The following is a 26,799-nucleotide window of genomic DNA, read 5'->3' on the forward strand; positions in this document are numbered from 1 at the left end:
TATATTCGCGGTGCAGGCACTAATAACACACATACACACACACACACACACACACACATATATATATATATATATATATATATATATATATATATACTTATACTAATATAAAATACTAAAAAAAATTTTTTCTTAAAACTTTAAGAAAATCTTAGCTTTTCATGAAAACAATTGTTCTAGAACTCGAAACATGGATAAAATTTATATAAATCAACATTATTATTTTTAAAAACATGTTTTTTTATTATAGCTTTTTTCAATTTTGTTAAATCGCAAAAGCACTAATAGATTCATATTCCTCGGTGTTTTTAACTCCGATTGAAAAGAAAACAAGTGAATTTCGATCATTTTTTCGGAAGTTGTAAGCAAGTAAAAGTGCGTTTATGTAGGTTTACTTTTTGATGTTTAGAGTGTTTTACACTTAAATAAAAGAATGTATATTTAAGTAAATATGTTATTAGTGCCGACTAAAGAAACATTTACTATTTTTTAGATATTTTTTTTCTTTCAGTGCAGTACAGTGTCCACGTGATCGTTAGGCGCGTTTTACTTTCTACGAATTAATACGCATCATTACGCGAGCTCCTTATCTCCCCGAGTTCGTGAGGAAAATTAACAGCGTCCGTAATGCGATATTGATAACCGTGGCTCCGTGGAATTCCTTCCGTCCTAGTTGGATTAATTGTAAACTGCACGCATGACTACACTTATAGCAGAGTTCGCGAAGATGTTAATCGACTTTGTGACATTTCGCTTCCTTTTGCTAAAAGAGATCTACATTCTTTATCTTTATCCTTTCATTCACGATAATAAATACAAGATTAAAACAATGCGCGCCACGTAATGAGACAGCGATGGGAAATGCATCAAATTTATCACAATAGAAAATATACGAAAGTAAAAATAACAATGAAATATCGTGAAATTGAAGGATATTATCGCGAACTGCCATCCACATGCGATACGATCTTCAGCGTGAAATGTATGTTTTAACCTTTACTCCACAGATGATAAATATCAAATTACACGCAATCGGACTTTTTGGAGAACAAAAGCGCTATCGACGTATCTCGTCTCTCTGTTTCGTCTCTCTGTTTCTCTCTTTCAAAGAAAGAGAGAGAGAGAGAGAGAGAAAATGTGAAATTACGCCAACGGTATCGCCGCTAATAATATTTGTTTTGCGAAAATGGCTTGCGGCTTTTGTTGCAAATGAAACATACATTACGGAATTAGCGCGTAGGCAGGTATCCGATGCTTTATACGCTACCGTTCCGATGATCTTTATTGGTGTCACGACCTTTTTGTTCGAGCACGTGTCGCGTGGACAATAGGAAGAGTTATGGGAACTGCCGGAAGAATGGCGTTATCGTCCGTGTGAAAGATGACGTCATTCATACGTAATGACTGAGGGGATATTAAAAGTGCGATCGATTTGGAGAATTGGTCGCTATTTTTAATGAGGGTATCATCTCGAGGAATGCCTGGCGTGCCGTGACGTCAGGATGCCGGCATCTATTATTTCCGTACGCCGAGTGGAATGTGATAAAATATCCACGCGTTGTGTGTGTCGTATAAAAAATGTATTTAATAAATAACGTCTAACAACGAGAGATGAAAAGAGAGGGAAAGAGAGAATAATAAATAGAGGTTTGGGCGGCTCGTCTTTATATACTTATATTGTATGTGCACGCGGAGCTGGTGCGAAATGTAATTGTTCGAGACAATTGTCGGCGCCCCGTCGACGAGACAGAGGTGTGAAATACGAGGAGGGAATGTGGAGTGACTGGAAATTTATTCGTGTCGGGTATGAAACGCGCGAGGTCACACGCCGTCAAAGCTCACGCACGTATTCCGGACAGTGACGCTTTTATCTCAGTGTGAATTCGAATGAATCTTCATTAAACTTGGAGTCGGGATTCCGACCGCGGTCAAACTGTCCGGCGGTCGAGTTCCGTCTCGTGAGCCTGAACAGATACTTGCCGAGGAGATACACTGAGAAAGAGATACTCGACAATTTATTTGCACGGTATACAGATTATTTCACGGGAACAAACTTTATTTCACATAAATGAGCTTCACTTCACAGAAATAGACCTTAAGTAACCCATAAATAAATTTTCTAGTATTTTTTTCCTCTGTGTATCGTCTCTAAATCGTCGCGAGAGGCTCGTTGCTTGCAGAGCACCGGTGCGAATAGCGAGATACCGTGTATGTTACATTTGCATCCTCTTCTGCGATCGCGTGGGAAGAACGTCGAGTAAACAGACGACTCCGTCGCTCGGACCTCGGGTACCCGACTTCATGACTCGCGGGCTTCAGCTGCGCACACACCCTGAATCCGCCTCAAAGCTCCGGCTCCGTGAGAGAGAGTACCTGTATGCGCGCACACACACATACACACACGCACACACGTACACATATGCACACGTAAGGACGAGTTTAAACATTGATACGCATAAGCGCAACGTCGTTGCCACTGGTTGTGCGCCGGCATTTCCTCGCGCGCGGCTCCACTTCCGCGTGGAATCCTATTTCGAAGTTTAATTAACTCGAGAACACCGTGTCGCGCCTCTCTCTCCCTCTCTTCCTTTCTCCCCCTCTCTGTCTCTTTTTCTCGCCGCTTGTATGAACGAGATGTGTGAGTTGTTGCTTGTGTTGTAAGGGCGCTTCCGTGGCGCTAATAGGAAAGCGCGCACGTACGGCGCGTACGAGGAGAAGACGCGAGATTGTCTCGTTGTTATTTAAAAATCCAAACAGCGCTCTGACACTGCGGCTTCCTCCGCAGGCGTGTTACTTAATTGCTTTCGCACGCTCTAACCCGAGGAAATGGGAGAAATAAATTAGTATTCCTTTGTACATTTATACAGAATGGCAAACGGGTGCCGCTCGCGCGTGACGTCGCGTAAAACGCGACTCGACCGAAAGAGTACGAGACCCCCTTCAGACGCCGGTGATGCTGTGCAGCCAGGGCTTAAAGTAGGTCGTCCTCATGTACACACCCGGTAGATACGGGGCCGCGCATTTTATGCCATGAGAAACGGTCCCGACTAAGAACCATCTGCCGTCCGGCCGTTGCATGACCAGCGGACCGCCGCTGTCACCCTGAAACAACAAAGGCTTCATTAACGTTCTGTACACAGCGTTCACTTTGAATCTGATTTCGGTGTTGAGTAAAATTAGTTAAGATATCTATTCACCATCACTTGAATGATGAAAGAACGAGAATTAATGTTAGAACACCAAGCAGTCATTTTTAACCGTATATTTAATTAATATCCTGCTTCTTGTGTTAAGAGACAGGATTTGGAAAGATCCCCTGACTTTTCATCAAATATCTCTATGCTCTGTTGGAGCATTCATAGTTTAATTTTGTTTTTTACACGAGGAACAGGATATTAATTTAGAGGTGAAAATGATCAAAGATGGCCGTTCAGTGTTTCTAGTGCTAAGGCTCCTGATTCTTTGCTGTGAAACTCTTTAGTTGATGACGTCACGTTGAAAGAAAGGAATAGCTAAATATTAATTAGTAAAAAATTATGATTATTCTAAATTTAAATTAGTTGTAGCAACATGCATATAAGATTATTGTCACTAACGCTAGAGTAACGCTTACTACAAAAATTGTTCTACTTGAAAAATTTTTCTTTACAAAAAATATTTTTCTTACTACAAAAATGTTATTCTTCAAAAATATTTTTTTGATGAATCTTGCACGATTATAATTACAAATGTCAAACATTTTTTTCTCAGTGCAGAAGCGAGCAAACGTACATTCAAAATTGTTGCGCGCCATTTTCGAATAAAAAGATATTTGTATGAAAGAACACTTGAAATCGTTTGAATATGCTTGTAAAATGCCGAAAAATTTTCTTCCCTCGATAGTCAATAAATAACTGTAAAACGTGATATATAATCTTTCTCTTTAAACTATCTTGTGCTTCTATCACGTTGATTTTACGACTGTTAAGTGAAAAGGATAGTTTACTGAGCACTTGAGAAGAACACTCAAGCGATCTCAAGTATTCTTTTAATCGAATATCTTTTTCTGTGAAAATGCCAGGCAAGAATTTTCAGAGTTTTATTTCTCGCTTCTGACGTCATGATCCAACATGGTCGTGGCAAGTATCCGCAAGTTTTAAGGACAGAATATTCTGAAGGATCTATCGGGAACGAGAAATAAAGTTTGCGATAAAATAAGTCAAGAAACAGCGAAATAAGCGACAGCTGGAAAACGAGACGAAAATAAACATAACGATACAAATTCTTTACTTGTTGACGAAGTGATTATGCTATCTAACGTGATCGAAAAGGCAGCCGCTAATGGAGTGTACTCCATATTCCCCTCCGGAGTCGAGGATGAAATCCACCACGGGATAATAAATCATAAAAATGAGTAGAATGCGCGATAAGATCGTAAACGCGAGTGCCGAATGTGTAGATCGCGCGCGTAGCCGCGGGCAAACATGTTATTTGTCGTGGGATCGGAAGATCGCCCTACAATTAGACTGGCAATAAGCTAATGGACGCGTTGAGAAGCGTAATGGTCAGGGCAGGCGAGTACCTCGCAGGAGTCTTTCTGGCCGTTGGAGTATCCGGCGCAAAGGAAGCTATCCAGAATCAGTTTTGAGTGACCAGCGGTTTGGAACATCTCCTGGCACATCGAGTTCTCCATTATGGGCACCTGGACCTCTTGCAGCACCGACGGCACGCCACCATCTGTCGAACGTGAGGATGCCGTTAGGGGGATCTTGACCATGGCGAATCTCGCCGGAGAGGAAAGTCGCAATAGGCGAGTCCGAATTCGGCGCACCCGCGATGAGGTCACGCGAGAGTCACCGTGAAAGTCGTCGCTCCGCTCGCGTCATGCTAACCCGCTCCATTTCGTACTTTCTATCTAGTCTCGCGAGAAATTCTGCCACGCGTATTATTACACTTGTGCGACTTCGGCAAGTTGGGGAGGGAAAGAAAGGGAGAGAGAAGGAGAGAAAAGTGATACGCACTGTACTTGAGCCGGCCCCAGCCCGTCACCGTCGCCGTTTGACCGGTGAAGTCGATGCCTTCCTCCGGCATGCAGATCGGCACGATGTGCTCGTCGAATTGCACCGGTGACTCCAGCTCGAGTAGCGCCAGGTCATTCTCGAATGTCGCCGGATCGTAGCCGCGGTTCACGATCACGCGGCGCACGTTCTTCGTCACGCTGCGTTTGCTCTCCAGCTCGCCCGAGATGTCGAACTCACCGAACACGGCGACCAAAGATGCCAGGAAGCTGGTAACAACACAAACACAGAAAAATAGCATTCCAGCTATTGCTGGGAAAAGCGACTATTCGAAAAGAAGAGTTTACTTTCCTTTCTTTAAGTGATGGTTGTTTTCGAAGAATATTTTCTTGATAACAGCCTTAAATGTGTTTTTTAAAACCTATTATTTAAAGTCTATCATCTAAGATTTAGTAGTTTCGCGTTTCCTCTCCACAGGATATCATTCTATTGTATATAAGAAAAAGCGGTTACTCAGTTTCTTCCTTTAACTAATGATTATCTTCGACCAAGAATATTTTCTTCATAAAAGTTTTAAACATACTCATCATAAATTTCAACACAACTTATTATCATGCATTCGAAAGAAGAATTTTTATTCGCTCTACAGGAATATTACAAAACATTATCCAAGAAAAGACTGGTTTGACTCTATGTAGTAAGTAAACCGAATTCGTGTTTTAACTTAATATTCTTGATTGAAATGTTAAACTGATTAAATGTTACTAGAATTAGGAATACATTTTGAGTAAATTTTATGTTTGTAATGAGCTCTTTTATGATAGATTTATAAATATATATTTCTAAAATATTGAAACAAAAAGTAATATTTACTCTACAAATTTAGGAAGAAAAGGAAGAATTTTTTATACATTGTGATATGTAATAAAGTTGTAGTTACAAGTCGGGATTCGTTAAAATCGGCCCTGCGTTTGACAACATAATAACAATATCAAAACATCATAGAAACAATATAAAAAACAAATTTCGTACATCCGATATTGGTACGATATCAGTATGATATAAACAATAAGATATAGTCATATATGACATTAACATTTTTTGAGTTTATTTTTTTCTTTCGTATATTAAAATTTATATTAGGATAAATAAACAATAATTTAACAAGAACACTTTGTATAAAAATGTTTTTTGGCGTAATATCTGACTTTGGCATAAATATATCACGGTTTTAATGTATTACATTAAAAATATATACCGAATGAGGTCACCTCCCCTTGTCGTTTAAGGGTTAAAATTGATCCTTCGAACGACAAAATAATTATATTAGTGCTCGCGAATGAACGTGAAGAAGTGATTTATTTAGGCAGATGGTTTTTGAAGTCTTCGATTCCAATGTTTTAATGAATCCTCACGACTTACCCTGGTTGACAATGGGCCGCTGTTATCACGTACTTATCGGTGATAAGCACACCGCCGCATTTATTCTTCGTGAACAGACCGAGCCAGGTGGCCTCGCGAACCAAAACCTGCCATGGCCATTCCCCGAATTTTGCTCCTTTGCCGCCGACTATCTTCGCCGTTCTTTCCATCAGGGGTCTTACGCCGCATTCTGCCGATGCGAAAAATCTTTCCTATATTTCTCACTGCCTACGATATTAATCGCAATTTATCGCAATTAATTAATAACTGCAATTAGTAATTTCAATTTATTGCGATTAATTAGTAATTGCGATTAATTAATAATTAATAATTCAACTTATTGATGATTAATTAATTAATGATTAATTGGCGATTAATTAATGATTGTAATTTATTACAGTTCAAGTAAAAATACAATGTCAGGACACATACCTCATCCTGGGCATTCTTGTTGTATCGATCTTTAAATATAAATATTTAAGCTTTTAACATTAAAAAAAATATATATTTATATTGAATACATATATTTTCTATATTGAAAGTTTAAATATTTGTATCTAAGACCAAAACAGTAAGAATGCTCAGAATTTGAATATATGAATTAATTACAAAAATTAGTATTGCTACCTCATTTAGAGTCATTGCCATTCATTAATAATTCTACACAGAAAAACAGTTGACTCACACATAAATCTGGTTATGCCAACTAGATTTAACAGTAAAACACGGAACATGTTTTATTGATGAACTGATTATGTAGTTGCTGCAACCACAGAATAATTGCTGAGTTACTGACGTTGCAGCATCGACGATACCTGATTGCTTTAAGCAAAGTGTATCTATGGTAAACGTCATCCCGATCGATTTCTGGTTACCACAATCAGATTACGCGCGACTACATTGCTGCAGATGATATGCCAAAGTAACTGAGTCATATCAAACACATTACAATACATACACATTACCCTCACACAAAGATAACTAGGAGTGATGCAACTATGTTGCTCGCAACTAAATATTTCTGATGATGTTCATCATATCTCTTTTTCCGTGTAATATTTGCGCGAATGATTATGGAGGTGTTACAAAACTAATGAGACGATAAAACAGCACAGCGCATGATACGATGAGATTCTGACATTGGCACGTCGGTCGTTGGGTTCTCCAAACGCGCGTGTCGACTGTTCACTTACGATTCCGAAAATCTGGAGAGGCATTCGCTTCCGTGATGCTGCTCTCGGTCACGTTCAAACTCTGTTCCTCGAGTACGGTCGTTTCCGTGCTGGTGGACGGTGTTGTGGTGGTGACTTTTCTGGTCGGTTTCGGACGCTTCGTCGTTGTCTGAGGTCTCTTGGTTGTGATACTCTGCGACGTGCTCGGTTTGAGTTTCGTAGTAGTCACTTTGGTGGGCCGCGTTGGCTTTTCGGCCGAAGACGGTCTCTGAGTGGGACGAGTGGGCCTCTTCGTGCTCACTGACGGCTTCTTCGTTGTTACCGATGACAACGGCGCTTTGGTCGTGGCTCTTCGCGTCGGTTTCCTCGTCGTGCTGCTCGTTCCGACTGTCGGCCGTCTCGTTACGGTGTTGGCGGGTGTTGCCAAAGTTGTTGTTGTGCTGTTGCCGGTGTAGACTACGTTCTTTAGACCCTGAAGAAATAACCGGGAAAAGAAAGTCACGAAAGAATCCGGATAACTACGCGTTATTTTCCATGATTGTTCCTCCAGTTTGTTCCCAAGGCTGAATATTATTAACTCTCTCTTTAATGTCTGTATTAGTGGTCGTTACTTGAAATTCATCTCAATTGAAATACACGGAGAAAACAAATTAGTATCCACTTAAAATTAATATATTCAAATTAACAATCATTGTTTCATATATAAGACGATAATACACAATTTTGTTAAAAGAATTTTAAAATCTTGAATTTCAACAGCGTTGCTATTTTATTGAAATATTATAATAGTTTCATATCAAATACAAAATATAATTATATTTTTCTTCTATATTAAAGAACATTATATTCTCAATTCAATATTTTGTGCTTTTCATTAGTAAAAATTACTCTTGAATAAGAACAGATATTTATTGTTGAAAATCATATAAAATATATTCTTGCAAGTAACTTATATCTTCATTTAACGCTGTTGTAATCTCATTTGAAAATTAATATGTCAAAAATATTCAAAACCAAAATTTTCCTATGTATGTAGATTTGAATTTAAAAGAACGACCGTCTATACATTACGTAGAAAGTATGTAAAAAATTCGCGTAGACGTAATCTAAAGATCTACGGCACAAGCCTGATCTGTTGGCGATACCTGGAAATTGCCCTGCAGCGACTCGACGATCTTGTTAACGAAGGCGTCCACCTTGTTGGTGAGAACATCGTCCTCGATAAATGCAGGTGTCGGAATGTCGTTCTCACTAATCAGTTCAATGTCCGGGTAGCCGGTGTTGTTGTATGTTTCGACGATCGTTGGTTTCTCTTGCTGCGAGATCGGCGCGGAAACGTTAAAATTCGGATTACGCACGGGCGGGAAGTTGCTGAGGTCGTCGGGCGCCGCTGTCGGGTTCTCTGTCTCGGCGTCGCAGGGTGAGGTGGTGGTGAACCTCGTGGTGTCGCGATTGGCACTGTCCGTGGTGTCCTTCAGCACTATCTGGTCGATCGGCGTCAGCTTCTCATCCGTCCAGCTGAAGTTGGGCACCGAAGGCTTCAGATTGAACGTCGGCTTGTTGGACCACGAGGAGATCGTTGTCCAGATGGGTTTCCTAGTGCTCGGTCGGATCTTGGTGTTGGTCACCGATTGAATTGACTCGGTGCTGACGTCGACGCTCGGTCTCGCGCTGCTGGTGCCCTCCTTGAGATTGACGCTGATGTAACTAGTAGAGACCACGTTGTTGTTGGCGACGTTGGAGATAACGGTGCTGATGTTATGAGTGATCGTGGTGGACACGCTAGGTTTCTTAGTGCTGACGATCGTGGGTCTGACGGGGGTGGTCTTGATCGGCTTAGTGCCACCGCCTGAGGGCTTCCTCGTGACCGGCTTCTGGGTCGTCTCTGTGGTGAATCCCGTGCCGAGCGGTCCGAGAACTATCACCGTCGGCGCCGGCGGGTTCGTTGTCGGTCGTTTAGATTGGCTGAAGCTGCTGGAGGCATCGTAGGTCGTCTGCGTGGAAGGTCGCGAGACATACGGGCTGCTGGAGGTCGGATGCGAAGCGTAGGTGGTCTCTGCGCCGGGCGTAGGAACGAGCTCGTAATTGTAGTATGTCGAGGATGGTCTGTGTAGCGAGCCGGGCTTGTAGTATGCGTAAGGAAAGGTCGAGGGGCTTGCGGGGGTTGTGAGGCGGTAGTTTAAAGAAGTAATTTTAGTGTGGGCGGGCTTGGACATCTCATCGATGCTCACCCAACCCTGAACGGGGGAAGAGTTGGGCACCTGGAGCGTCATCGACACATCCGGGCTCGGTGCCGTGTCGTTCAAGATTGTAATGATGTGATTGATAGCGATTTCTTCCTTATCCAGCACGTCGTCCTTCTTTTTATTACCGGATGGCATGTCGTAGATGATGGTCGGCACCTTCACCAACTCGTCGTCGTTCACGCTCGACGCGCTCATCGGCGTGGTGACCTCGAGTGTCATCGAGCTCGCGTCGTTCGCTATTCTCGTGGATACTTTCTTCTCAGCCGTGCTCAGCTTCTCGTAGCTATTGGTCATGGCCAGCTGCGTGCTGGGCGGGTCGCTCGTAAGTTTCTGCGCGTTTGCGTACATATGGGTCACCATGGGCATCTTCGTCATCATCGGCGTCGTGGACGATTTCATGCCTTGCGTCGACTTGGTCGTGAGAAACGCGGGTCGCTCGCTGAATTTCACCCAAACGCCCGTGCTGCCGCCAGTCTGCGTGACCTTATCGACCGACGTTTCAGTGGCGGGTCGGAAGATCTCGTCCGGATTGTACGACTCCTCCTGCAGTATCGTGCCGTTCTCGTTCAGCAGTATCGTCTCGGGATCGCTATGATTGTTCGTGCCGATTCCCTGAGAGAACAGAGCCGGCAGCTGATCCACTGGGTCCGCTATCTGCAAGATCTGATCGGGGCTCAACAGCGTGGTGACCGGATTCACCGCGGAAGGATCTTGGTGGTCCTGGATGTCGTTGTTGGAATCCGAATGAGTCAGTAATCCCGGCAGTCGCAGGTCGTCGATGATCTCCTGCTGGCCCAGAAGCGCCGGGAAGTCCTCAACCAGCTGGCTGACGTCTACTTGCGTCTGCGTTTTCTCGGGATTGCTCGGCGCCACGTGCGACGAGGCCTGATTTGAGCTGGAAATCTTCGTGTACGCGGTCTCGGCGCCGTTCAAGTGATTCGAGACGCTCGGCTTGCCAGTCTTCGTGATTTCGCCGCTCGGCGGCACCGACATGCCGACTGGCGTGCCGTCTGGGTTCAGTAGGATGGGTATGTCGGGTACGTGGTCGATCTGGTGCAGACCAAGGAGCTCTTCGGTGCCGGGCAAGTCGCTGTTTCCGTTCGCCGGGCTTCTCGGCGGCAATTGGCAGCACGCACCGAAGAGGAAGCCGTCCATGCAGGCGCCGACGACCTCGCCATTGCGCCGCGTGCATTCATAATTGAACATGCATATCGCCGGCTCGCTCGACTTGACGCGCGACGGTATCGTAGGCCGGCACACCTTCGGCACTATCGTGTAGCCACCGAACAGCTTTCTACCTGCGAAGTAATTAGAGTCAAAGGTCAACCTCCGCGACGCGTGACTTGCTCATTTTTTTTCTCTCTTTTCTTTCTCTATATTAAACACTATGCGCTCGTATTACGCGACTGAATTGCATTAGCATTGCGTTTGAATGGTATTTTAATTAAATTTGAATATATGAATCTATTGAATTGCTTTAAGGGAACGAAGAAATATGAGATGAGAACGAGAGGAATTCGAAACGGAGGCACGAAGTCATTTTGGTAATATTCCGCTTAGAGGAATCAAAAAGTCTAAAAACTGATAACTGAAAAAGAAATATATTTGCTCAAGAAGTCTAAAAAGCTCATAACTGAAAAGAAATATGCTTGCTTATAATGAAAGATTGTAAAGCTTTTTCATTCAAATCAAAGATATAAACAGTGTTGTAACAGATACATGTTTTGAAGTAGCTAGATGTTTTGAAGTATATAGATACAGTAAGAAAAGTGTAGCTAGATGAAGATACAGATACGAATTTCATATGAATAACTAGATGTAGATACAGATACTTCGAGAATGTATCTAAATCTCTTCAGATACTTTTCAGATACTTCGATTACGAAGTGCTCACATTTTATTGGTACATATTTTTATATCTAAAAGAATATGCCAATGGGATACAAGAGCTCACTGAACGTTCAGTAAGCGGTTGTAGTACTAAATGCACCAAATGGGCGCGTTCAGCGGAAAAAGCACTCAGTGAGCAATCAACAATTATTGGTTCTTACTGTTAGATCTCTAAATCTAGACCAATTACATTGACGAATTACTCAACTGTTGTGCAACTGTTGAGTTCGCTGAACGCACCCAATAAAGCAACCATAGTGTAAGAATATAAGGGTTGCGTTCCGTTTACACATTGTGCGCGTATTCCCTACAGTATACGACGTGAACTGTAGATAAATGCATATACGTGAAACGGAACGCGGCCAAGGTGTTTCATTGCGCATCATGGAGGTAGGTGTAGAACTAATCAGAAAATTACCACAAAATATACGATGCTAACGTTACGTCTGATAAGAGCCATTGAGTTTTTCGCATTTGTGATAACTTTCTGATTGGTAGTTACTGCACATCTACCGGAATGCATCACCTTATATTCTTACACCATGGAAACAACTTTGTCTTTTGTGAAAAAGTAACAGTTATATATAAAATCACCAAAATTGTATTTTATTTTGTATCTGTATCTAAAATAATAAATTTAGATACAAATATGAGATAAAATGTAACTAGATACAGATTTTGAAATGAAAAATATAACTAGATACAGATATAGATACACAAAAAATATCTAGATATTGCAAAAAAATACATGTATCTAGGTACGTTACAACACTGGATATAAAGTATTGTCAGTGTTGGGCATTAATTGATTACAATTTTTTTTAACTGAAATACTCAGCGAATCAATACTCCAAATTAATCAATCGTCATGTGATCATGAATAATTTTATTGATCATGAAATGAATTATTAATTAGTAATAATCAATCATATAAAAAAGAATTATAACAATTAATTTCGAAATCATTAGTCGAAATTATTTTTATTGCTTAGTCAGAGAAAATTTTAATCAATTAATACCAACACTGGGTATTATTTACAATCATTAAAAGTCTACTGTACACATCAATTTATTACAAGAAATTAGAAGTCAAGATTAACATAATAGCTTTCAGGCTCGCTTTTATGCGTGCGACATGTGAAGAGCTTTGTAATTCCGAGAGAAGCTACGAAGAAGAATGGAGAAAGAGCGAGAGATAGAGAAAGAGAGAGAGAGAGGTGCTGCAATTTCCGTCACATAAATAATTACAATTAATCATTATTATTGCGGGCACGTCGCGTCGCATGATGCGAGGAGGAGGCTCCCGAAGAGCGCTCCGTTTGGTATTTGGGTTGTGGAAGAGTATCGCATTCGCGTAGCTCTCGCACACTGCTCCAAATTTCATCTCACCCTCGAAGAGAAATCGGATATTGGGCCACGCGCGATCGGAGATTTATATCGACACGTCAATGTGCATCCGTAGTTGCGGACGCTTAAATAACCGTTTCCACGGCGGACTAAAAATACACAAACGCCGTTTATTTTGCAACGATCCCGCATCGACGGGACGATGTTGCAATCGCGCGCAATTTCGTAACGGGCAGAATACGAGCGGACTCCACGAAGTCGGCTGCACACATCGGATTTGTATCGTGAAAGAGAAGAAGTGCGAAAGTTATTTCCTCGACAAATCGTGTTTATGGCTTCTTTAGCTGATAGTCCTGATAATTTTAACGATAACACGTTCGCTCTTGTTCCCCTCGCTTTTTCCGCGCGCACTCGCACGTGAGAAAATATGGACCATCGACGGTATCGCGCGTTAATGCCGGCGGAGGAAACATCGGTTAAGAAGATGTACACGCGTCCGCGCGTGTGGCTCTGCGCATACGCGGCTATCTTTTCCGGTTATGCTCAGCTGACCAAAGCATAGACGAGCAAGCATGTAGGCTCCGCACGTGCCTTCTTATACACTGCCGATATATGATGACCTACTCCGCGATCCGTTCGCGATGCCTGTTTGGACGGACTCGTGGCGTGCCAGATTTTTGCTATGCGCGTGTTCTTACGAATCGTGAGTCTGTGCTGATCGGTATGCCGCGTTCACTCGCCTAAATAAACAGCACGTACCCGGGCGCGACGAAGGCATCTGAGACTCGTCGTGAAATCGCTCAAAAGACGTCCCAATTCCCTGGATGTTCTTTAGACTTTTCCGTCTCTCTCTTTCTTTCTCTCTCTTTCTCTCTGTCTCGGCCGCCTTTTGAGTTCTCCTTAGACTCAGGTGAAAAGAAAAAAATAGTATGACGCACAAAATAAATATTGACGCGATAAAGTAAGGGATAATAAAAATAGCAATGCTAAAAAATAGTGAAAATACGCGACGACACTCGGCGATGAAGATCGTCGTACGAGATCAGAACAAAAGAGGTAATGAACGCAATGATGAACGCGATTATATTGGAATTAGGTTCAGAAAATTCGACAAAGATAGATAGGTTCCAGCGGCCAGTAGAATTCGAGGGGAAGTCACGAAAAATACATATTGCTTTCAAGCAAATGTAACTTGTTTTAAGTATTTTATAAGTTTATGTATTCACAGATCTATCACAAGTTCATCATACATTCCGTATTCTGGCCAGTTTCAATCACTTCGATCAAGAATGTTAAAATAAAATAAGAATTCTATTCTTATGACTTTAAAGGTTAAAAAATTTCATGTTTACTATGTGAAATCGAATCAACTTTTTCTTAAGGTTTCATAATATTCTTGTAAAGAGAATGAATTCTTCTGAGTATATGACAGTGTGATTCCTAAGATTAATGAGTATATTTTCGAGACTGTTGTCAAGAACATATTCTTTGTCGAAGTTAACCATTACTTCAAAAAGGAAAAGTAAACTGAAAATAATCGCCTTTCTCAACAATAGAATGATATTTTTCTGTACGTGGTATTCGTCTCGTTCTCTCTCATGCAGTATTTATATTGGACATCATCCAAACAGCATAAAGATTTAAAATATGTTTCAGATATTCTAAAGATGTCTAAAACTAATGGGATATTTTTTAGATCTTTCTAAAATATCTTTTAGATATTTGTCCCGTATAGGTAATCGGTTGAAATTTTCTTTGGAACTAATCGGCCAGTCAATCATTAAAATGAATTGATCGTACAATACACAAATAATTTTATCGATGGTAAAATTAATTGTTAATTAAATACTTTAATATGTATGATTGATTATATACTGATTAGTGCACTGTTAAAAAAGTTTTTAGATATAATAACATTTTTGCTGGTAAATTTAAGAATTTTTTTTAGAACTTATAATCATGCGAAGTTTTTTATATTATTATTTATATTATCATTCATATTATTATTAGTTAGAAAATGATTATGATGTTTTATCATTTAGTATAAAATTATAGAAGTATGAAATTTAATACTTTTCTGTCTTATATTACATAACTTTCTGTTTAGTATTTATATTCAGTTATGACATGTTATAATACATTATGAAATATTAGAGTTATTATATTTAATAATGCACAATATGATTTCTAAGTTATGTATGATGCGGAATTTCAAATTTTTGTATTAAATATATGATTAATTCAACTATATATGAATTTTTTTATAATTTACATTATTTGAACATTTTAAACTACACGGTTAATATGAGGTTTAAATAGAATTATTGCCACATGAACCATAAGATATATATCGAAAGAACTTGTGTGTTGGCATCCTAGTTTCTATTCAATCTTTGAGTTAAGCCGCGTAACTCAATCGGTGTCCAACCTTCGAGAGCTGCACGATGAAAAAATTTATATAGAATTGTTTTTCATAAATATTTAGATCGTTTTATTATATTGTTTCTAAATTATTATTACACCATTATAGATCACAATTTGTCTTTTCATAGCTATGCATTATTAAATGTAATATCAATTTAGTTATTAATTTTTATAACTTGGTTATATAAAAGAACTTCGCTATCAAATAATGAAGTTTTTTTAACAGTGATAATTAATTTCATCAATCGATTAAATTACTCGTAATTCCGTGTGAAGATCTGTTAACTTCGATGACTGATTCGCCGATTATTTTGGTCGAGGAGAATTTCAATCGATGAATAGCCAATACTCTACTCTCGTGATGGGCACTGAAAACGTCAGGGTGTTCCCGCGCGCGCGGGAAGTTGGTGTATGTCCCTCGGCGCGCCGGCTCATGCAGCTACTTTCTTTTCTATGCGACGCGGAAAAGAGAGTGAAATTTGCAATTTAGATTAACCGCGGGATTGTCGCGAAATATGGGTTGGCTACGTGGTTCGTACGCGCATATTATTACATCCGTCGCATGAGCGCGTGAGACAGTACCGGTTGGTGACAATCCGCCCCGGCGATCGAGCCTCCGAAAGCATCGTCGCTTAACGCACCATTAATTTTCGTGACGTAACGAATCGATGAGCGTCACATACATCAGATCAGTCGCCCGTCGATTTGATGCATTATGCAGCTGGATTCCAAACGGGAAACGCTGCATTAAGGATGCACGATCGCCGAAAGCTCGGTCAGCTCGTGGATCTCGCGAATTATTGATGTGAGTTAAATCGAACACATAATGTTGCCTCTCCGAAGAGTTCTGATACGGGGTCCGATGTGTCGCGCCCTGATATTTTATTATACGTTATGCAAATCATGTTTCACGCCGAAAGACGCCGCCGATTAACGGAATATAGCCGACGTTGGTTCATTAATTTTGATCGATAGCTATTTGCTTTCATGGGAAAACGGATGTTTCAGACGGAATACGTGTTGCATCGGTAAAAGAATACACACAGAAAAATATCGCATTTAAGCAAATATTACTTATCCCAGATATTTCGTAAGCTTCTATATCTGCAAATCTACACACTAAGAGAAAAGATATCTAAAAACACCAAAATATTATTTGGCGAGATACTAATAACATATTAAATCTGAATTCTTTTATTTAAATACTGATATTATTTAAACATAAAATTCATAAATATTGATATAATAAAAATACAAATAATATATTATTAATTTTATTTAAATATATGATATAGAACAAACAATGCAGTTGTGTTTTCATAAAAAGCCAAAGTTTTAGGAAAATGTATAATTTTAATTTTACAAATTATATTTAATTTTACCAGAAGTGTGTTATTAGTATTCATCAAATAAATGAAATATTTTTGATTCCGTAATTTTTTTTGTATTATCATAAATATAAAATTTATTCAAAATACATTCTGATTCTTAGCAAGTTTATTCACAACATTTCAATGAAGAATATTAAATTGAAATAAGAAACCGGTTTGCTTATTATTTACATTCAGTCAAATCAAATTTTTCTTGGATAACATTTTATAATATTTTTGTGAAGAGATTGCAATATCTTCTTTCAAGTACACGATAATGGACTTTTCTCAAATTCGTGATGTGAATGTATTTTAAGACAATTATTAAGAAAATATTGTTTGTTGCAGATAGCCATTACTTAAAAGAAGAAAAGTAGATCGGGTAAATCGCTTTTCTTTATATAGCAGTGCAATAATATTTTTTTGCCTGTATAAAAAAATAATACGTTATTTCTAACCGCGATATGCATCATTACGGCACGTCAATTATCCTAACCAACGTAGTGTCGCAACGTGTGAGCTGCACAGGGCGCAACTAGTAATAATTAAAATCCCGCGGCCGAGCTATGTGCATCCGCGTATGCATTTCCCACGACACGCATCTGTTTTGCGCCGGCAGTATGCAGGATGCATCTTGAGATGGATAAGCGGCAAGGGTAATATGAAGATTACTCAAAAGTTGGTTTCGCTCCGGAACTTTGCCGTTCCGCCTTTCGTCGCCTCGGTATACCGGGATTCGATCGTTCTTTCGAATTTGCCACGATAATTCGCGAGTGATAGTCGAGCTTCGCGAAGAATGAGATTGCGAGACACGATAAGTTGGTCGCATTTTATGCGGCTGATCGACAAGCGCCGTGAGAAATCGCGGTTGCGTCATCGAGTCCGTCGCGATCGAGACCTTGATTTCTAGCGAATCGAATCTCTCTTGCACTGTCAATATACATAATTCACGACTCTATACGCACGCGGAAGCGCGTCAAATGCGCTCTCGGAGAAAGTGCGCGACGTTTGATTGGGCCCGTCGAGAGAGATTCGACGACGTAAATGGATCGAAAGTGCACAAGTCTCGTTGCGCGTAAAGCGTGCGTGATAAATTATCGTGGAGCTGTAAATGTCACTGCGGATGCCGAGCGCGCGCGACGCACGCCACAAATTCTCTTGACACAAATCAACCCGCGAAAGTGGAGAAAGGTGAATTTCCGATATAGGGCAAAGTCGGCATTCGCTAATGAGCATTCAAATGCGGTTGCACGTTCGGTATGCGGCACGGCTCGCGAGTATAATCTTCGCGGGCATCGAGTCGAGAGAGACTCGCGTCTCTCTTTCAGACACGCGACACGTTGACACATTCATACGTGACGCGGTCGACGTTCCCGGGTCATCGAGTTATCACAGACTCGAGTCGAAACTTTGATATACTACTTTTTTGATATCTCAATATTCCATTTCACGCTTGTTCTGATCTGAACCCTATATCTGTTTTGACCTCAATTCAACTTCTGTTGATCCTATTTAATCTATACTGAAAAGAAAATGTTTGGTAACTATAATCACATAGAGAAATAATTACTATTATGGTTAAAGAAATTAAATTATGGCTAAGTATAATTAAATTACGGCCGGGATACCAGCAAATTAAATCTCGAAGGACGAGAGCGCAAAAAAGAAAACATTGAAACGCCTTCTGGTTCGTGAGATCAGAACTTCAATGTAGCGGGAATTAAATCGTTCTTTGAAGACTAACGTGCTAAAGCACTTGACATTGCAAGGTAGAACCATAATTTAATTATGGTTAAATAATTAAATTATGGTTAAAGAAATTATTTTTTATTTAATTCTACTATAATGTTTATGATAATAATCTTATATGCATGTTACATGTTACATAGAGAAATCATTACTATAAATTATGATCCAGAAAACCATTTCTTTTTATTAAATTCTACTATAATATTAGTGATGATGGTTTTATATGCGTGTTGCTTTACCATTTTCGCGTTAGAACAACCAGAAAGTATGGTTGGGGATAACTATAATTTCAACTCAATCAACCACTTTCTTCTCTCAGTGTACTAGCTTTGCCGACAGGTCTTCTTTAGAACCTGCAAGTGGCATTTTGCGTGTTTTCCGCCATTTAGAGGCGCTAAGTAGAATTTCAGTATCTATGTATATTACCATATAGCAATCTTTCAGAATATACAGAATATTAGAAGGTTCAGATTCGCGAAATAGTGGAACTAAAACTTCGACTCGGGGAGCGCCCCAGAATTCGCAGAATCCTCCTATTTACGAATTTTGTGAAATTCGCAATTCTCTATAATCTCGTGAAATGCCATCATCGACCTGCAAATTTCTACCTCGCAACGTCAAGTGCTTTAGCACGTTAGTCTTCAAAGAATGATTTAATTCCCGCTACATTGAAATTCTGTTCAAACTGATCTCACGAACCAGAAGCCATTTTAATATTTTCTTTTCTGCGCTCTCGTCCTTCGAGATTTAATTGCTGGCATCCCGGCCGTAATTTACCATTTGAATTGCCATTGGAACTGCTTTCCCTATGTTTCCTCTCTAAACTCCATACTAAAGAAAGTGTGAGAGTTTTGTGGTGGCTCGTACACACGGTGCGAGCCGTCGTCAAAGTGTCTCTTAAAATCTGGACACGCGCGTCACAAGCGAATGTCTCCGCCGCTACTTTCCAGGGCAGGTGAAGCCTAAGTAGAATTCGGTGTCAATATTCGTCGTGCGAATATGGTCCCTAAAAAAACGCAACGTCGCTGAAACGTGAAATGTCGCTCGCTCGTTCGCGCGACACCGGTTTCCCCGGGCGACCCTTGACCTTCCCTCTCGTCGCGCATGCCGGAAGGGACTGAGAGCGACACCGATATTCGCGCAGCTCGGCAGAAAATCGAATTTCACCTGGTCTACGCCCCGGCGCGGCCGGAATAAGCGGCGCACGGCGAAAAGCTTCCTCCTTGTCTTCTCGTTGTCGATTTTCCTCAAAGAAAGACGGAAAGTAGAATTCGGTGTCAGTAATGACTGCCGAGCGTCGTTACTTTAACGTATCATTTTGCGGCGCGAGCCGCGCGCCGCGGCATGCGTATTAACATAGCGAGAACAATTTGTAAAAGTAGAAATCCGAGTCTGTCTTGTTTCCGCCTTTCTCGTGTATTCATCATCCTCCAACGTCGCGGAAGAGACGGGTTTATTGTGCGTTAGAAGTGCGTCTAGAGGAGGAGATATCGACGATAGGAGGGCGAACTTCTACACGGAAAAAAAAAGATTTGGTTGAATTAACCAAATATTTGGTCGAATATGAACGATCCAGAATTCCGATTAAAGTAACCCGAATTCTGTTTAAATTAACAAGATTTTTGGTAGACTAATCAAACATGTCTGGTTAAATAATCAAATACGTTTGGTTAATCTACCAAAAATCTTGTTAACTTAAACAGAATTCGGATTACTTCAATCAGAATTTCTGGATCGTTCATATTCGACCAGATATTTGGTTAATTCAACCAAATATTTTTTTTCCGTGTATGTTACGGGGTTTGACTACTTTGGCCTTTGTGATTCTACGATATACTTCAGCTGTATGTTATTTTTCCGCGATGCACGCGAGGACAATGCTCGCTCAACCGGCGATAAAACATCGTTCAACGTTATTAGCAACAATTGCTCAAGCGAATATAGCAGAATGCGGGTAGTATCAATTATCCTAATTACCTTCATTCTGGGGCGTCCACGAATGAGAGGAAACATATGTCAGAGTGAGGAGGACGAACAGTAGACAGACACCTTTTCCAGAAGCCATCTGTAATAAAGCAGATTGGTATATTAATTATTAAAAAGAAATGGCCTTTTATCACAGGTAATCTATATATTGCTAATTCGCAACTGGCGATGTAACTCGGAAAGACGATGCACTTAAAAGGTGAAAGTATCAATAGTCGCGTATCTAATTTCGGATATTCTTTATATTGTTTTGATCTTTAAATACGAATATTTAAATTTTCAGTATAAAAGATATATACACATGTATTGAATATATACATATACCTTATATTAAAAGTTTAAATATTTGTTTATATATTATATTAAATATTTAAAGATCAAAACAATAAGAATTTCCAGAATTAGGTTAAATACTTAAACTTGCAATATATATATCGAATATATTTATGTGTGTATATGTTTTATGTTAAACATTTAAATATTTGTATTTGAGAAGCAAAACAATAAAAATGTCCAGAATTAGGCGCATGTCCAGGCATTGGTACTTTTATCTTAATACAAATATATTTAAACATTCAATATGTAAAACATATGCATATATATATATATATTTTTTTATATATTGAACGTTTAAATATTTTCGTATTTAAAGACCAAAATAATAAGAATATTCAAGGTTTTACCTAATCACATTAACATTTTTACCTTGATACGAATATTCAGATTTTTAATCTGGAATATATGTATATACATATATATTATATGTTGGACGTTTAAACATTTTTATATTCAAAAATCAAAACAATAAGAATATCCAGAATTAAGTGTCCAAGAATTGGCACCTTGAATTTTACCTCATGGACTTGAATTTGTAAGATATTTTGTCGCTGAATACAATTAGTGGAATACGCCGTTCAAATTTGGCGGAAACGTTTTTAAGAACGTTCTATATGCAGACAATATGTACACGCGACCGTGGTTTTAATTGTACGCTGCAATTTCTCACTAATTGTACGGTAATTCCCACAAGATTAGTGTCGGACAAATCAGTACTCTTAATAGATTTCCAGACAATCCTTTATTTCAGTCCTTTAGAAATAGACTGAGAATCTCTGTTCATTATGCGGATGAGAGAATTATGCGACTGAGGACTATGCGTATGTCACTCCTCAATTACTCGAGCAAACGATTGCGCAATGTAGGAATTAAATCCCTAACACAGAGTGTATTAAATCTATCGGGGATATTAGTGTGACGTTGAATTAAAAAGAAAAGAAAAGAAACTCTCCTCGAGCTTAAAGGCAGTTCTGCTTTAAGCTAACGTTAATTTATTTATAAAAATGGCTCTTGGCTCGACGACGGTCTTAAAGTACTCCTCAGCGTTAAACCCGACTGTGAGATGTAAGAGGTGACGTAAAATACACATGCACTTGTATTCGCGAGAGAAAATAGACGGCAGGTTGCAATTTTCTCTTCGCGGGCGGAATTACTCTCACGATATTGCGCGTAATTGGACAATCGAGTTACACATCGACAGAGATGCATGTTTTTATCCTCTCTTCGCTTTTGCAATAATACAAATGAATTCAAGCAGAAAATATCGGCACAAAGGTTACGCTACATCGAGATGAAACGCACCCGCTTTATTATTCCGCGTTATTATTTTTCTCTCGTGCAATTTACGATGGATAAACCGCCATGTTGGTCGACGCCGCGCAAAGTTCACGTCGTTTTTGGTTCGGTCTCGATATACGGTAATCGCTCGCCAGTCGTAACTTTCCAGATCTGGTTACAAGATCGGTGCGTACATATTTGTCCTTCGTAACGGTACAAGAATATCAGCCTCGCGCGTATGCCAGAAAAACTGGAAGTCGTGAGATGATGAGAGTTCCCACCGCTGGTTCGCTTAATCGACATCTTGTTCGCCCCCTACCGACTATTGATAATAATATCCATTTCGCCGCGACGCACCCGTTATATTGTGTATTTGTTTGTCGTCCGTATATATACATACGCGTTTTTTTAGGATTTAATTAAAGAGAGTGTTGAATGACGGTAAATGCGCCCAGTAAATTGCGATAAGTGCAATGCGCAAAGTAAACATTAACTGCTGTATTAAATCGAAAGATAACACAGTATGCAGTGTCACATCGAATAGAATTGTAAATTGCAGTTTTAATTAAATTCAATGCAATTATCACATGAGTAGGTTTCAAGGTAAATGCCGCGCAATTTTATGAAAATTAATTCCATTGTGAAGCACAGTATCGCTTTTAACGCCCGGTTCTCGCGTGGCTCGCCATTTTTATTTATATAGTCCATTGATCCGCGGACCGACAAGTACAATGCTTGATAATTTCATGTCTTTTATGAAGACTGCGAATATGTGAAGGGTTAACCAAGGTCCAGATTATTTCACAAACATGGATCGTTGCTTCTTCTGTATAACACACGCGTTACACAGAAGAGCTATTGATCCATGTTTATTCTACGTTATGCATGTTATGCTTGAACATGAAAAAGAAAGCTCAATGGTATATGACTAGGTGTGTATGTATGTGTGTGTGTATGTGTGTGAGTAACTCTATTAATAATTTACACAAGATGCGAAAAAGTCAACGTTCCAGGCGCTGTTATAATTTACAAGGAGCACAAGTATACACTGAGAAAAAAATGTTTGGTATTTGTAACCATAATCACATAGAAAAATAATTTATACACTATAAATCATAACCAGTTACTATATATAATTGCTATGAATCTTTACACTAAACCAATTACTATAAACAAAAAACTATTTTTTAATTAAATTCTACTATAATATTAGTGATAATAATCTTACATATATGTTACTGCTATCATTTTCACGTTAGAACAATCAAAGTATGTTTGGATCCAAAAATAGCTATAATTTTAGTTAGTTGAACCAATTCTCTCTTTCTCTCTCTCTCTCTCTCTCTCTCTCTCTCAGTGCACGCGTGGCCGTTCCGATTTGCAGTCGAGTTTTCCGCGATAGTTAGATTAAAACCCAGACGAACCGCATTGGGCACGGCAAGACCCCAAGGCGGAACGACATCGTTAAACGTAGACCGAGACGAGGTGACGCTACTACTTCTGCCTTCCTCACTTTTGCCGAATCGCACGTTCCCGGATGACACGTAATTTCACGCGGGGCCTGCATCATACGGACCTTCGGCACACGCGCCGCTCGAAAAATCAAGAGGAACATTGCCCTGGACCTGTCTCTTCCTCCTCTCGGGAGGAGGTTCACGCTCACACGCGAGCACTCGCGCGCGCGGACGAGACGGACTGCATGCGTGTTACCGGAATCCCGTTATAGAGTCAGTCACAGGCTCGACGTATGCGATAGTCGCGACCAGGACGCGGAGGAGGAACGGGGACGAAGTGTGGGTATCGGAGGGACCTGAAGGTGTAACGTCGCCGCGGAGATGTTCGGCGGGGAGCAGAGGCATCTCTTTGACGAACGTGAGAGATGAGCGGAGAACGGAGACGCGAGAAAGAAAGAGATAGAGAAAGAAAGAGAGAGAAAGAAGCGGCCAGCCGTTGATCGCTTTAATGCAGGTTCACGAAGGCACTGGTAACCCAGTTATACCAATTCGCCTCCGTTCTGTCCCATTCCCGCGGCCTTGTTGGATAACCCATTAAAACCCGCCGTGGCCCTCGATGTGGTGTTCATTCAAAAATCGAGTCGAATCGGCGCATTCACTCTTTAAAAAAGAAGTTTAATTTCATCTTTAACTATTTGACTAGCGGATACGCAATAAAATAACGGTGTTTACAAAAAGTGGCCCAAATTGCGGAAACGCAATTTTGCGTTTTGATATTTCTGGTAGTTCAATATTTTAAAAATTGAGTATTCAAAAGTTTTTGTGATTACTTTATTTAATAGTGATCTTTAAAATTCAAAATTTAAAATGACAAATATAATGTAGTCAACGTAAAGTTGAGAAAAATATAAGTTTTACCAAAATTTTGAAACGTATTTTGAGGTCACTCTTTTCAATGGTGAATTTTAAAAATTACGACTTTAACAGTCATATTTGAATCTACAATTTTGAATTTGAAAAATGTAGACTTCATATTTGTAACATTGTGACCTCAGAAATTCCTAAGCATAATATAAAGCTTTAATAATATTAAAACTTAACTGAAACTTAACTTATGAAAATTAATTTTTGCCAGCTTTTGAGAAATTCAGTTAAGATAATCAAGAAGTTAACAAGATTTTCTTACACATATGACTTCAAGAGGCCATTCCTGTAAAGTCAAAAGGAAAATATTCTAAGCACAATATTCTTAAAATTAGTGAAATTTTATCTTTTACAGTATAAGGCTTGTTTTTAGTGGAAATTTCTTCTAGTAAGAGTGTGCTCTATTTTAAGCAAACATATTTCTCTTGATTGAAAAGGGAAAAAAAGTTATAATATCTTGGTATACAGAAAAATACATACTGCGTTCAAGTAAATATTACTTGTTTTAAGTACCTCATAAGTTTATATATTCGCAAATTTAACATAAGCTTATGACAAGCCATTACTCAAAATACATTCTAAATCCTAGTTTAGCATTTCAATGAAGAATATTAAATTGAAGCAAAAAACCGGTTTGCTTACTACATAGATTTGAACCAACTCTTTTTTAAAGATAAAGTTTTATAATATTCTTGCGAAGAGAATTCTTCTTTTGACTACATACTAATGAGTTTTTCTAAAATTTGTGCTGCGTATATTTTAAGACTATTATCAAGAAAATATTCTTTTCTAAAAATTACTTGAAAGAAGGAAAGTAAAACTGAGTGATCGTTTCTTTACCAGTAGAATAATATTTTTCTGTGTACATTTTCGATTAATTGTCCACTGCATTAGAATAGATAAGAGTTTTCACTTAGAATATCGGATTGCAGGAAATAGCATCTCGCAGTTATTTTTTCTAAGTTTAGAATATTTTCCTTTTAGAGGAATCCCGTTGAGGCTATATATAAGAATATTCCGTTAATGATGAAATGATATTTATTGAAGTGTTAGAGGAGAGCACGTGTACCTTACGATTTCCAAATACCGAAAAATTGGAACGCACGTGTTTCAGCCGCAAAATTTCGACATTATAGATACCGTTGTGCCGATTGCCAGAGAATTCCGCAATGGTGGAAAATTCTTTGTGAATTTCGAGATTCCAACGGTGATTATAAGCGTGAATTATGAGAAAGTGAATCCCATGGAGATCGTGTGCGTGCATACGTGATATCAAATCTGAGTTTGATCTGAGTTGATTATGACAAATCGCAACAACGGGTTTACCGTGGGATTTAAATAAAACAGCGAGCGACGCTTCGGTTGTGCTGAATAATGGTTTTGACGCAAGAGCCACACGATGACGCCGTATAAATGGTGCGTTCGTGCCGCTCTGATTTTTAGTGCTATCCGTTAAAGTGAACTGAACGCGGCGGACGCGCGAGAGAAGCGATGTGACTATTAAACCACTCGCCTGTTAACCCAAAACTGCGGAACATCCGGCCGGATTAATGCGGCGCCGATTAAACGTAGCGTGATTATGCTAATTAAATTAAATGTCGCATTATTATGTTAATTGCTTTAAATGTTACGAAATCGTATTGAGCGACTGGGGTTTGCATTTTACGTTTTAATTGCTGCCATGCGTCGCCGCCTGCTTTTTATTTGAGCGCATTTCGAATATGTTAAAGTAAACTAGTCGACCGTTAAAAACCGCCCCACAGTATTAATTTGCTTAAATGAAGAGAACAAAAGGTTGTGCGATGCGAGAGAAACTGGCAGCACGAATTCCAGAGAAACGAAACAATAACCATCGGACGTGCGAATTTTTACTTTCATATGTTCCCTTCCCAGATAGAGACTTGCGTGATTATCACGAGACGCGAGACAATCGATGATGGAAGCTTTAGGATTCTTTTTAATTATATTTATGAGGCAAATATACTGTATTGAATTGTTTTACCATTAAATTTGCGTCGTATAATAAAGTGAATTTTCGGTTATATGGATGCAGCAACAAATTTACTAAGAGTTACACTCGAATTTTACATTTCGCATGACATGAGCTTGACAAGAGGATTTTTCCAAAGCTAAAAAGAAAAAAAAAAATATATATATGTATATATATATATATATATATATATATATATATATATATATATATA

The 26,799-nt window shown here is 39.4% G+C and overlaps 1 protein-coding gene across 1 annotated transcript in view; it reads right to left on the reverse strand.

Annotated features, from left to right (window-relative positions):
- Positions 1-1,563: 1,563 nt before the first annotated feature.
- Positions 1,564-26,799, reverse strand: part of LOC116852243 (serine protease filzig) — a 35,996-nt gene continuing 10,760 nt past the window's right edge. The window contains exons 2-8 of the mRNA XM_032832404.1: positions 20,595-20,682; positions 8,737-11,135; positions 7,613-8,063; positions 6,420-6,609; positions 5,001-5,266; positions 4,562-4,716; positions 1,564-3,102 (exon numbers count right to left, since the gene is read on the reverse strand). Coding sequence (XP_032688295.1) covers positions 2,941-3,102; positions 4,562-4,716; positions 5,001-5,266; positions 6,420-6,609; positions 7,613-8,063; positions 8,737-11,135; positions 20,595-20,682 — 3,711 coding nt within the window. The 3' untranslated portion in view covers positions 1,564-2,940. The remainder of the gene's footprint in view (positions 3,103-4,561; positions 4,717-5,000; positions 5,267-6,419; positions 6,610-7,612; positions 8,064-8,736; positions 11,136-20,594; positions 20,683-26,799) is intronic.

Source organism: Odontomachus brunneus, unplaced genomic scaffold, assembly GCF_010583005.1.
Source record: "Odontomachus brunneus isolate Ranch 3 - 2012 unplaced genomic scaffold, Obru_v1 Obru_scaffold_208, whole genome shotgun sequence".
In the NCBI taxonomy this organism is placed as follows: domain Eukaryota; kingdom Metazoa; phylum Arthropoda; class Insecta; order Hymenoptera; family Formicidae; genus Odontomachus; species Odontomachus brunneus.